Source organism: Pristiophorus japonicus, chromosome 9 (assembly GCF_044704955.1).
Source record: "Pristiophorus japonicus isolate sPriJap1 chromosome 9, sPriJap1.hap1, whole genome shotgun sequence".
Taxonomy (NCBI): domain Eukaryota; kingdom Metazoa; phylum Chordata; class Chondrichthyes; family Pristiophoridae; genus Pristiophorus; species Pristiophorus japonicus.
The window spans coordinates 165291216-165305133 of record NC_091985.1 but is presented as its reverse complement, the minus strand read 5'-3'; the positions used below and the strand labels follow the sequence as shown (position 1 = coordinate 165305133).

Genomic DNA, 13918 nt, shown 5'->3' with positions numbered 1-13918 from the left:
ACAACCTCAAAAAACTCAACAGATTTGTCAAACATGATTTCCCTTTCATAAATCCGGTTTGACTCTGTCCAATCCAGTTATTTTCTAAGTGCCCTGTTACCACGTCCTTAATAATAGATTCTAGCATTTTCCCTATTACTGACGTCAGGCTAACTGGTCTGTAGTTCCCCGTTTTCTCTCTTCCTCCTCTGTTAAATAGTAGGGTTACATTTACTACCTTCCAATCGTGGGAACCTTCCTAGAATCTGTGGAATTTTGGAAGATGACAACCAATGCATCCACTATCTCTATAGCCACCTCTTTCAAAACCCTAGGATGTAAGCCATCAGGTCCAGGCGATTTATTGGCTTTCAGTCCCATTAATTCTTCCAGTACTATTTTTTTACTAATACTTATTTCTTTCAGTTCCTCATTCTTGCTAGACCGTTGGTTCTCCACTATACCGGGAGGACTAATAAGGAAAGGGTATACACATTAAACAGTAGGCCACTTAGAAGTGTAGATGAACAAAGAGACCTTGGAATGCTTGTCCACAGATCCCTGAAAGTAGCAGGCCAGGTGGTTAAGAAGGCATATGGAATGCTTGCCTTTATTGGCTGAGGCATGGAATACAAGAGCAGGGAGGTTATGCTTAAATTGTATAATACTCTGGTTAGTCCACAGCTGGAATACTGCGTGCAGTTCTGGTCGCCATATTATAGGAAGGACATGATTGCACTGGAGAGGGTGCAGAGAATCACGAGGATGCTGCCTGGAATTGAGAATCTTAGCTATGATGAGATTGAATAGGCTGGGTTTGTTCTCTTTGAAACAGAGGAGCTAAAAGGAGACCTCATTGAGGTGGCTAAAATGTTGAGGGGTATATAGTGGATAGCAAGGGCCTATTTCCCTTGGTGGAGGGGTCAATTATGAGGGGGCATATTTTTAAGGTGGTTGGTGGAAGGTTCAGAGAGGATTTGAGGGGAAGCTTCTTCATGCAGAGGGTTGTGCGGGTCTGGAACTCACTGCCTGGAAGGGTGGTAGAGGCAGAAACCCTCACCACATTTAAAAGGTGCTTGGATGGGCACTTGAAGTGCTGTAATCTGCAGGGTTACAGACCTAGAGCTGGTAAGTGGGATTAGACTGGATCATCATAGGTGATCCCTCATATCGAGGATGACCCGCTTCCACACCCAAAAGGGATGCGTTCACAGGTGTTTCAACGAAGGACCTAATATTCCAGATCCCGAACTACATAGTGAAGTGTGGAAGATGCCTGTGCCTGGATTTTTTTTTTTAACGTGTGGTGGCTGTTGCACACCAGCCACCACACGGGCTTGACAGAGCTAGGTCTTGGTCCAGTGGCAAGGATTACCCAAGGCGACTGGAGACCAGCTCTGCTGCACAAGATGAGCGTGCACACACATCGCAGTGTGGGCCGGCCCGTGCTGCCCTGGGTCCTCGCCTCTTCTGGGCCCGGTCACTTCCCTCTACGGATTCTTGCCGCTCCTTCGCCCCTCCTGCTGCGCCTGCCCACACCGCAATCAGCGACCTGGCTTCGTAGCTGTCGCCCTCCTGCAGCAGCACGCACTGCTCCTCCACAAACACTGGAAAAGAAGTCCCAATAAACGATGAAGTGGTTTACAACGGCATCAGTCTCCAGCAGCTGCCTGGTCAGGTAAAGCAGTGTGGACACGGTTTGTTTCTCATTGCCCATCAGCACCTCGGCCCGTGGATCGCTGTGGGACATCCTGGGGATGGCCTTGGTGGCGAAGGTGTATTTCCTCAGCTCAACCTTGCTCCATTCGCGGCTATTGTCTCCACTCCTCAGCCATGGCTTCCTCGCTGCCGCTGCCCTGGAGTCCGGCTCCGCTGAGAGGACACACATGTGCGCACATACGAAAAGCCCGAGCCGGGAAGCTGCCGCCGTTCGCTTCAGCGCCAAAAGCAGCCACGGCCTGACAGCCAGCCGAGTGGAGCAGGGAGCCTTTTGATGTAGTTTCCCAATCTACCTTAACCAACTCGTCCCTCATGCCTACGTAGTTTGCTGTTTAGATTCAAGACCCTAGTTTCAGATCTAACTAAATCACTTTCAAACTTAATATAATTTGAAGTGCCGTAACCTGCAGGGTTACAGACCGAGAGCTGGTAATTGGGATTAGACTGGATAACCTCTTGTTGGCTGGTGCAGATACGATGGTGAGTACTGTAGGGAATTGAATATGGGTAGTGTGATCTACTGGATTAGTTTCGATTGCCTGGATGGGTTGGAGAGGAATGTTCCCAGATTTCCCCTTTTCTCTCCTCTCCCTCCTCTCCTTCTCCCCGCCCTCCTCCCCCTTCCCTCCCCCCCCCCCCCCAATTGGCTTTGGTTTCTATCTTTTTTTGCCTCACCTGGGAGATCATTTGGCTTCGGTTGGGGTGGACTGGTTGAACCGGATGCTCTTTAACTTTATTATTTGTAGGTTTATACGTAACCTTCAGGGTTACTGACCGAGGGCCGTGTGGCCCTTTGTCGGCCGGCACTGACACGATGGGCTGAAATGGCCTCTTTCTGCACTGTAGAGTTCTATACCTTTTGATGTAGCTTCCCAATCTACCTGAACCAACTTGCCCCTCATACCTACGTAGTTTGCTTTGTTTAGATTTAAGACCCTAGTTTCAGATCGAACGAAATCACTTTCAAACTTAATAGAAAATTCTATATTTATGGTCACTCTTCCCGAAAGGCCCCTTTACTACAAGGTTATTAATTAATCCTTTCTCATTGCACAATACTAGATCCAAAATAGCCTGCTCCCTAGTTGGTTCTTCAACATACTGATCTAGAAAACTATCTTGTATGCATTCCATAAATTTGTCCTCCACATTACTGCAAATTTGATTTGCCCAGTCTACATGAAGATTGAAGTCCCCCATGGTTACCGCCACCTCTAATTTTATGATTTATACTCTTCCCTACATTACAAAGACTGTTTGGGGACCTATAAACAACTCCCATCAATGTTTTTTTTCCCTTGCTGTTTCTTAGCTCCACCCAAACTGATTTCACTTCTTGATTTTCAGAGCTAAGATCCTATCTCTCTCCTGTCTTTATCCCATCCTTTTATCAGGGCTATCCCTCCTTTTCCAATTTGCGTATCTCTTCTAAAAGTTAAGTATCTTGGAATATTTAGTTCCCAACCGTGGTCACTTTGCAACCACAACTCCATAAAGACTATTAGATCAAACCTATTAATTTCGATCTGCGTTATTAATTCATCTGTTTTGTTGCAAATGCTTCACACGTTCAGATATAGTGCCTTTAAGCTTTGATTTTTTTCTATTCTTTTATTTATTCCTGAATGGTGAATGGTAGGACCAATCGTGCAGCTCCTTAACTAATGAGAATTAAGTATTGAGGCCAAAGCAGAGGAACGACAGAGAAGGGAATAGGGTGAATTAGAGGCAAATTAGGTACAGAAAGACAAATAAAGCAAAGAAAAAGAAAGAAAAAAATTTAAATATTTAAAAACCTTCAATAACAAGGAATAAGACTGCATATTTTCAACTGTTTCCTTTCTGGGCTGGAGAGGTTGAGTGACACTGCAGGAACAGAATTCCATTATTAAAAGGGTCAGTGCGCTCTTAAGTACCAGCCCTAACTTTCTGTGGCGAGTTTACTTCATATTTAGAGAGTAAATGCAGCCATTTCTTGAAACTCACAGGGAGGCTGAGGGCGAGCTGCTCTTTTTGTGAGGCTAATGGAGGGGCGGTACAAATAACCCAGCAATTTGTGGCAATTCGCCACTCACTGGGGATCTTTTCCTTGCTACAAATTGCTGGGTTATTTACACTAATAACTGAGTGCCATTAATCTCACCATTATTTATTCTGCAAATTTAGCTTCTTTATAAAATGACTTTATGATCTGTACATAGTAGGTTCCTTAAAACCATTTCAAGTTTAAAAAAAATAATGTTCACCAAGATTTTTAAAATTAATTCACGGGATGTGGGCGTCGCTGACAAGGCCATCATTTATTGCCCATCCCTAATTTCCCTCGAGAAGGTGGCGGTGAGCCTTCGTGAACTGCTGCAGTTCGTGTGTTAGGGAGAGAGTTCCTGGATTTTGACCCAGCGACGAAGGAACGGCGACATATTTCCAAGCCAGGATGGTGTGTGACTTGGAGGGGAGCTTACAGGTGATGGTGATCCCATGCGCTTGCTGCCCTTGTCCCTCTAGGTGATAAAGGTCGCGGGTTTGCGAGGTGCTGTCGAAGAAGATTACACACAATCCATAGAAATCTCTTCGAAAGTCTAGATTTTACAAAATCCAAAATATTTAATCAATAGCTTATAACTAGGGAGAAGACCAGCCAGTAAGGTCAATATGATGTGGTAGAAATTCTCAATAGAACCAAAAATACTGTATTTGCATAATAAAACAAAAAAACTCAGGTTAACCCTCCAAGTTATGACTATTCTCCTTAATTGGACATGTCCCAGATACCATCAATGCTGATTCATGGCCAACATATCAGGCATACCTCAATGTTGCAACAAAAGTGAATTCTCCACGAAAACTTGACCCACACTGGTTCTTCATGAGAAGCACAATAATAAGTGACAAAAGTTTCAGCCTTATGCTCAAAAGTTCAACATCAGCAATAAAGCAAACTTTATTTGCTTTACAACTATCTAAACCTGTAATTTGTACATCAAAAATTAAATTTATTTACATAATTTTTGGGAGTCAATGAGAATTTCCAACTGAAGATGTTACTATTTTCAATTGAACTGAAGTTTGAACATCTTAAAAACAAACATAGTACAAACAGGTAAAATACTTGTAATCAGGGGGCGAAGGAAGAATGGCTGTTAAGATCTGATGTCAGATGAACTAGACCGAATAGAAATTCTTGGGCAGCTCCCATGGGAAGAGATCTCTTGAAGAGTAGAAAGTCCGTCTTATGCTTATGCCCCAAACTCCGTCTCAAATCCCAGGGGCATTAACGGATCTTCAGTGGGTACCCATGTCAGCTGGGGATATCACTGCAGTATCCTTCAACAGTCCAAGTGGGTCGACTGACAGGTGAAGATATGAAAACAATTACAAAACCCTGTCATTTCAAACTTGGCACTTTCCACAAATGACATCCATCAATGCAATTGGGAAAGTGGTAAATTCTGCAATTGACCTCCGTAGGGTAGTCAGCCTTCGAAAGGAAAGCAAGCGTCCTTTGTGCCAGGATTAGATTATCATGCAGGCACACACTGTTGGGGGCAGGGGCAGCGGGTTCAAGAAGCACCCTTTCCCACTTCCGGTAGGACTTTGGACAACCCAATAAAAAGCAGACACTAGGGGTAACCAGGACTCTCCTCAAATTCTTCCCCCACCTACCCAGATAATGGTGACCTTTTGACCTCCCCCCCCCCCGCCGACAGATTTTTCCAGTAATGCTGAAGTTTGATTTCTAAAGCTCAACTATTACAAAGTTATGTAAATTAGGATAATAGGATTTTCATATTTTTCCAGATACCAAATAGTCCACAGTTGTCAACTGATGAAACTTAAGAACAATGATCTAGTAAGACATTTCCTGTGACTGCCTTATTCCTGAATAAAATGCTAACCACAATATTATACTCCCTCAGTCTAGTCAACCAAGATTTACAAATTAATTTAAATACCATACAAAGCACTCTATGTCCACTCCCACCAAATAAAGACACTTATTCCAATCATGATTAATTAAGACAGGGCTTCCCCAGATTATGGTAGGTCAGCAGAATGCATCTCTTGTCTCGGATGTCTTTCTGCCTGAACCTAGCACGTTGTTAAGAAGATTGGAGATTCAACCAAAACTTTTGGCTTTAAGATTAAGACTTTGACCAATGTAAATGGATGCATTTGAGAGTGTTAGCATCTCAGCATTATCTGCTTTAATCCCCAAAGGCCCATTTGATCAGAGTCTAAATTCAAAACGGCGAATAGGAAGAACTAATTTGGCAGCAACTGCGAGGTGTCGACTAGTTTGCCTATAGGAAATTGTGGTGGCCAGCTAGCTTTTGTCCTATGAACCCTACACTGGGGAAAGGCCCAATATTAATTCTGCACTCATTGCCATCTAAACTGAGTTTTGGGCTTCGATCACATGAACATTGAAGGGGCTAGGATAATTGTTCCCAGCCCCACCCACTGCAGACAAATTCAGCAAACTTCCAGCAGGAAGGATTTAGACAAAACATAGGAAGTCACTCTTAAAAAGCCCCACAACTTTGTTCCCTTTAGAAACGGAATCCAAACATCCAGATAAGTAGGGCAGGAAGATACACTGCTGAGGAACACTTGCAAATGGGGATGGCACAATGACAGCTGTACCGACCAGAAGTCACAGACTGCTATGGCTCTTTCAGCTGCTGTTTTTGGTACACAAAGGATAAGAAGTAGTAGTATTATATAGCTATGCCAAATGTCACTACATGGTGTTAATTGTTACAAATAGGAATTGTTGACGAGGTAAGTTCATTGCAAGTACAGGTTGAACCTCTCTTATCCGGCACCCTCGGGACCTGGCTTGTGCCGGATAAGGGATTTTGCTGGACGAAGGGAAGTCATGTTACATTGGATGGTGCAGGTACCGATATCGGGGCTGGCTGGCTTGGGAGTGCGGCAGAGAGATCGTGGAGGATGGCTGTGGATCGCGGGGTCAGGCCAACGATTGCGGGAGCCGGCAGCGAGAAAGGACTTCAATTTATTCATGTCGGAGCAGCCGGGAGGACTGGTGCCGGATAAGGGAGTTCCGGATAAGGGAAGGTTCAACATCTAACAGATCTCCAGTGCCAAATGCTATTTCTCCGTCAGCAACTCTGAAATATTCCTTTAACCCAGAACTTAAAAACAAAAGAAAACTTCACACTGTTGTCTCAGCGACTGTAGACGGAGTGTTGAATCAAAGTCCACAGTGATGTCCAACAGCCAGCTCGCTTTTGTCTAAATGCTATGGAGTACTATGCATGATTCCTCAAAAACAAGAGAGTTTTACCTTCATTGCTTAGAAAGGGGGCTTATGAAAAGTAACTCGAACTGGAATTCTATTCTGTGGAAATTAATCTTTGAGCATGGAACAGCTTGCAGTGTAGGTTCTCCTACAAACATTTTGACAATTAAAATCAGGGCTCGAGATATTGCACCTGAAAAACAATTCTGACCACCCATTTTGTTCGGTAGAGTTGTGCGAAATAACTGCCAATAGGTTGGAGAATTGCATCAATTAGGAAGCTTATGATCCATTAGATCAAAACATCAAAATATAACATTGTGGTACGACGTTAAAAGTATTACAATCCACAAAGCCCAGACCCACACTTTGAGATCTCCCAGTACCCCAAGCAGGGAAAGCAACATTTTGTCCGGCATTGAGTTCAACCCTGATCGAGTTATTTGATAATGTAAACATTAGTCAGTTTTTCACATTAGTGTCCGTGAAGGGAGTCAATATAATGGAACGTAGCTCCCAGCGCCCAACTGCTTTCCACATCATTGATCTTCCTGGCAAGCTGTAATGAGAATCACACATCATTTCAAATAAGACGCCAGGAATTACAGCGGGAATGCTAAACAAATTTTGCCAATTTTATCAAGACATCTAAAATTACCTTGAAAACGGCATCTTTCTGGAAACCAAGTTCTTGTAGCAGTACAGTTATGTACACAAGATCCATGCAAAGAAACGGTTTATCTGTTGATTCAGATTCCATACTCTGACATACTAAATCAAAATAAAAACAAGCGATTTTCATATCTTGTAAAACTGACTGAAAAATGACTTAACATGGTTGAATTGAATTATATACCTGGCAACTCAGGAATGTTAAATAATCAAAGGGCATCAGGCACAAAAGCAACACTTGATCACAATATTACATTCAATGACAGACTAATATGAAGGAGGAGGCACTGAAATAAACAATTCGAAACATCTCTCCCTTCATAATAGCTGAAACATGATCCATGTTAAAGGAGTAGCACAAGAGCAAGCTGGCATTTTAGAGGTGAAAGCGGTATTTATAGCAATGTATAATTAAGGCAGAAAAATGAACTGCATATATGCTGAGTAATTCACCTAAAAAGAATCTTTGCTTTTGCTCTTTACAGATTAAAAAGGTGCAGGTGAAAGTCATGGTGACCCTCTCACTCTGCCTTTCTAACAGCCATTCATTACCTTGAATATTTCAATAAAAAATGCAAATTCTTGGTTTTTCCCCTCTTTTTGTCAATTTTTTCTCCACATGGGCACTAGGTGCTCCCTCGCGATTAGGGAAGTGTAAACCATGGCAACAAAGCTTGGTGAGCTATTCAACTACAGAGGGCAACGCAGTGGAGACCAAAACTATCCTGAGCGGACTTCCACACAGATGTACTTCTGGCGGGGGTGGTCACTGTACAAGAATCAGGAGCGGGAACCCTGGAAAACTTTTCCCTCCTTAACCTGCGGGGAACCAAGGCCAATTCAAGAATTCTGGCTGAGGTCAGCTAGCTCAACTCATGACCGGGGATCGAAAATAGGACTTGCTTAATTTGTATGGGTCAGCCATTCGCTGGATAGGTCACAGGCCACATAGTTCTCATGCCAGACACGAGAGTCCCTAAGCAATTGCTCTATGCGGAGCTCCTTCATGGCAAACGTGCCAAAGGTGGGCAGCGGAAACGTTCCAAGGACACCCTCAAGCCTCCCTGGTGAAGTGCGCCATCACCACTGACACCTGGAAGACCCTGGCCGAAGACCGTCCGTGGTGGAGAAAATGCATCCAGGAGGACGCGGAGCTCTTCGAATCTCAACGCCGCGAGCGTGAAGAGGTCAGGCGCAGGCAGCGGAAGGAGCGTGTGGTAAATCAGTCCCACCTGTGACCGGGTCTGTGGCTCCTGTATTGGACTGTTCAGCTACCCAAGAATTCACTTTAGGAGTGGAAGCAAGTCTTCCTCGATTCCAAGGGACTGCCTATGATGATTCAACGAACTATTGGGGAAATCATTACGTCGCAGGCCAAAATAATACTATATTATGGACCATGAGAAAGGCAGATACAAAATTGGTTATAATAAAAGAATTGGGAAATACAACAACAGAAGCAATGTATTTATGATTCACCTATATAGTCTCTTCTCTTTTTTTCCTCCTTCACTTCAAATTAAGTAATTCGGAACTACGAAATGACAATCAAAATACTCAAGTCCCATTCCTGGATAAAATCTTGCCCTTTTAGCTGATAAACTACAGACCAGGACTTTGCCTATTTTATAATACCAAAACGTGCAACTTTAATTTTCGTATTGAAACAGGGACCATTTAGACTCAGTAGCTCATGATGTATACTGAAAATTCTTCGAATATACAAGAACCCTATGCAAGACTATGCAGTGTACATAACAAGGTGCTTTCATCCCTCGAACGTGTGAATAATTAATTTATTTCCTTCTTTAGATCAAACATACTACATCCTTAATGAAGGGAGAGTTAAATGGCCAAGAAAGGCTCAGGGTGGCCTGCCAACTGCTTCTTCAGTTAGAGAAGGGGAGGGCAAGGAGGACAATTAAAAAAAAACACCAAGCCTCAGCAAATCACCGTCTCCAAAAATACAGCCAAAACTGGGAACTATCCACATGGGAACTCATAGAATCGTATGAGCAAAGGCAAGGTCCGCCCATTTACTGTCAAAAAGACAGCTAAGCTCCGATGGTACTTTGGGCGGAAGTTTGATGAAAAAAATGGGGAAAAAAGCGCCCGGCGGGAAAAATGGGCGTTGCACATGGATTCTCGGCAGTCCTGGTCAAATTAAGTCCAAGGCTAGAGCTGGCCTAGGGGAGGGGGGAAAACAGAAATATTTTTTCAAAAAATAAAAAAAAGTCAGAACACATTCAGAGGACCCTTTTCCACTGAATCGCTGCAAAAGAATTAGAAATAAAACACTTACTTTTTTTGCAGGGTTTCATACCTACCGTCCATCGAAAGGCTGGTCCGACTAGGCCCCCCCGCCCCAAAAGTAGTATAGAGCACCGCTCCCACCAAAGTCAGGCGGGAGCGGTTTTCCCAGCGTTGGACACCGACAGTCCGCTCCCCAGTGGTATTTTGAAACTGCCGGCGTAAGGCCCTGATGAAACCCTTGACGAATGGGAGACCGCCCAAAACAAGGAAATACCACCAAAAACCCGGCGGTAGGGTCATCAATTTCGGGCCCCTAGGAATTTACAGCTCGTTGTTTCCCAGCCAGACCACTTTCCAGCTCTTGGTCTGTAGTATTGCAGGCCACATCAAGTGCATATCCAAACATTTTTTAAATGTGGTGAGGGTTTCCCCTCTACCACCCTGTCAGGCAGTGAGTTCCAGACCCCCACCACCCTCTGGGTGAAAACAATTCTCAACTCCCCTCTCATCCTTCTACCAATTACTTTAAATCTATGCCCCCTAGTTATTGACCTAAGGGAAATAGGTCCTTCCTATCCACTCTAACGAGGCCCCTCATAATTTTATACACGTCAATTAAATCTTCCCTCAGCCTCCTCTGTTCCAAAGAAAACAACCCCAGCTTATCCAATCTTTCCTCATAGCTAAAATTCTCTAGTCCTGGCAATTTCCTCTGTACGCTCTCTAGTGCAATCACATCCTTCCTGTAATGTGTTGACCAGAATTGTACCTAGTACTCTAGCTGTGGCCTAACTCGTGTTTTAAACAGTTCCAGCATAAAATCCCTGCTTTTATATTCTATACCTTGGCTAATAAAGGGAAGTATCCTGTATGCCTTCTTAATCGCCTTATATACCTGGCTTGCTACCTTCAGGAATCTGTGGACTTGCACTCCAAGGTCCCTCCGTTCCTTTACACTTTTCAGTAACTTACCAATTATTGTGTATTCTCTTGCCTTGTTAGCCCTCCCCAGATGCATTACCTCGCACTTCTCCGAATTGAATTCCATTTGCCAATTTTCTGCCCACCTGACCAGTCTATTGATATCTTCCTGCAGTCTAGCTTTCTTCCTCAATATCAACCACACGGCCAATTTTTGTATCATATGCAAACTTCTTAATTCAAGTCCCCGACATTTCAGTGTAAATCATTGATATACCACGAAAAGCAAAGGACCTAGTATTGAGCCCTGTGGAAACCCCAACAGCCTTCAGTCACAAAAACACCGTTCAACCATTACCCTTTGTTTCCTGCCCGAGTCAATTTTGGATCCAACTTGTCATTTTTCCTTGAATCTCATAGGCTTTTACTTTTCTGACCAGTCATGTGGGACCTTGTCAAAAGCCTTGCTAAAATCCATATAGACCCTCATCGACCCTCCTTGTTACCTCCTCAAAAAATTCAATCAAGTTAGTCAGACACGACCTTCCCCAAACAAATCCATGCTGACTGTCCTTGATTAATCCGTGCCTATCTCAATGACGATTAATAATGTCCCTCAGAATTTTTTTTCCAACAATTTGCCCACCACCAAGGTTAGGCTGACTGGCCTGTAATTACTCTAATTCCTTTCTCTCTTTTTAAACAATAATACGTTAGCAGTTCTCCGGCACCACGCCTGTAGCCAGAGAGGACTGGAAAATGACGGTCAGAGCCTTCGCTATTTCCTCTGTTGCTCTACAGCCTGGGATACATTTCATTCCGGCCTAGCGATCTATCTACTTTCAAAGATGCTAAACCCCTTAATATTTCCTAGCTCACCAGATTTACCCCATCCAATATTTCACACTCCTCCTCAACTACAATGTTTGCATTGTCCCTCTCGTTTGTGAAGACAGACACAAAGTATTTATTAAGAGCTATACTCATGTCTTGCACCTTAACACATAGGTTACTTTTTGGTCCCTAATAGGCCCTACTCTTTCCTACATATCGTTGTTCAGTGACCTGGTTAGACCCATAGCAGCTCATCTCACCGGTGCAAATAAAGACCACTTGAATCTTCGAACGCAGACCCGGTGTCGAGTGCTTATTTCAAATACTCCACTTCAGTTATCCTCTTGCATTTATGTATTTATAAAACATATTTGGGTTTTCCTTGCCAATATTTTTTCATGCCCTCCCCGATTTCCTAATTTCCTTTTTAATTTCATCCCTAAAGGTATGACGGGATTGGACAGGTTAGATGCAGGAAGAACGTTCCCGATTTTGGGGAAGTCCAGAACCAGGGGTCATAGTCTAAGGATAAGGGGTAAGCCATTTAGGACTGAGATGAGGAGAAACTTCTTCACTCAGACAATTGCGAACCTGTGGAATTCTCTACCACAGAAAGTTGTTGAGGCCAGTTCGTTAGATATATTCAAAAGGGAGTTAATGTGGCCCTTATGGCTAAAGGGATAAAGGGGTATGGAGAGAAAGCAGGAATGGGGTACTGAAGTTACATGATCAGCCATGATCATATTGAATGGTGGTGCAGGCTCGATGGGCCTGCTCCTGCACCTATTTTCTGTTTCTATGTATAAAACCATTAATCTGATCGCTGCACTTGACACACGCTGGGACGACCTACACACTGACCCAGGATTTACATGCTACACTTCTAATGATAAAGGTCATTAGCTTGAGTTTCAAAATACAAGGAAAACATTTAGCAAAAGTAATAGTTAGCACATTTATGCCAATAATACATGGGAAGGGACATGTGTGAATGGAGTGAACCAAAATCCACCTTTACTGAATGAGCTAATAGAATTTTTTGTTGTATCTCAAATTTGTATCTTAACGGCATTCTGGTATTTAAATGTGCTCAGAAAAGTAGCTTACTGATGTCCAGCTGGATATAAACAAAATGCAAATTCAAAGATGCACAGTAACTGAAAAGCTCATATTGCTTCATACTTTTGTACAGGTCTTACCACGTTTGGCTGCTATTACATAATCCTCAACTTTTAAAGTGCCTCCTTTCTCTTCGTCTGGAAAAAAAAAAGAGGATTTTAATAAATTAGGAAGTCTATAGAACACTGAGATTAGGATTTAAAATGTATTTCATTCTATATTCACTCATATTCCTGACCCTCCCTTTGCCACATTTCCTTCTCTATGTGGGGGAAGTGGCCAGCACGCCTCGCGGACTGCTCCAGACTCCAGTTCCACACCTCGATGAACCCAAGGGAGCTGTACTTCTCGGGGATTGGCACAGGAACAGCCGTTTACTCCCTTAAAGTGATTTTACTTTGCTTGTTTGATGTTAATGGCATGCGTAGATAGAAGGCAGGTGAGTTCTCACCTTCAACGCCATCCAGGAAGGGACAAATACTACTTATTCTATCCACCCACTGAAGGCGGCAACTCTTGCTGGGGGTGGGAGGAGGAACAGTCCATACACGTCGACACTCCCTTTGGTGTCTCACTCAAGTGACTCTTCTTGATGCGAGCGCTGGTAGGCTACTCAATCATAGCCAAACGCGCTCTCGTCCAATACCCACACATCCTCATTTTTCAGTGGTTGTCTCCGGATAGCCATCAGGTGGTGTCCAGTCGTCTTGGATACCCTTGCCACTGGACCAAGACCATGCTCTGTCACGCCTGCGTGGTAGCTGGTGTGCAACAGCCATCCCACGTTAAAAGAACACACGCACAGGCATCTTCCATCCTTCAAAATAAAGTTCTGGACTTGGAATGTCAGGACCCTCATGGACAACCCCAACAGCGAGTCCTTTGCTAATTTCTTACCTTCTTAGCTTAGGGCCACTGGGACCAAAGCTCTGATATTTACGGGGAGGCAAGGAGAGGGCGTGGTAGGGGGAGGGAAACCTGGAAATCGAATTTAACAGTAGGACCTCATTATTTTTATTTTATTCCGTTTCCCACACGGCAGCCAGTCAGATTGACAGGCCGGCCAGTTGCTGAGCGTGAGAGCCAGTGGCAGAGGACCGCAACAGGGACCAGTCGGGGATGGACCCTGGCAATCGAGAAAAATCGGGGGTTGTGGGG

At 43.8% G+C, this 13918-nt stretch overlaps 1 protein-coding gene across 6 annotated transcripts in view; it reads right to left on the bottom strand.

Moving 5' to 3' along the window:
* Window positions 1–4282: 4282 nt before the first annotated feature.
* The window catches only part of entpd6 (ectonucleoside triphosphate diphosphohydrolase 6), a 91349-nt gene continuing 81713 nt past the window's right edge, over window positions 4283–13918 (bottom strand). For all 6 annotated transcript variants that reach the window (XM_070890043.1, XM_070890040.1, XM_070890042.1 and 3 more), the window contains 3 exons: window positions 12841–12897; window positions 7620–7732; window positions 4283–7520 (listed from right to left, as the gene is read on the bottom strand). In XM_070890043.1, the coding sequence (XP_070746144.1) occupies window positions 7437–7520; window positions 7620–7732; window positions 12841–12897 (254 nt within the window). In that variant the 3' untranslated portion in view covers window positions 4283–7436. The remainder of the gene's footprint in view (window positions 7521–7619; window positions 7733–12840; window positions 12898–13918) is intronic.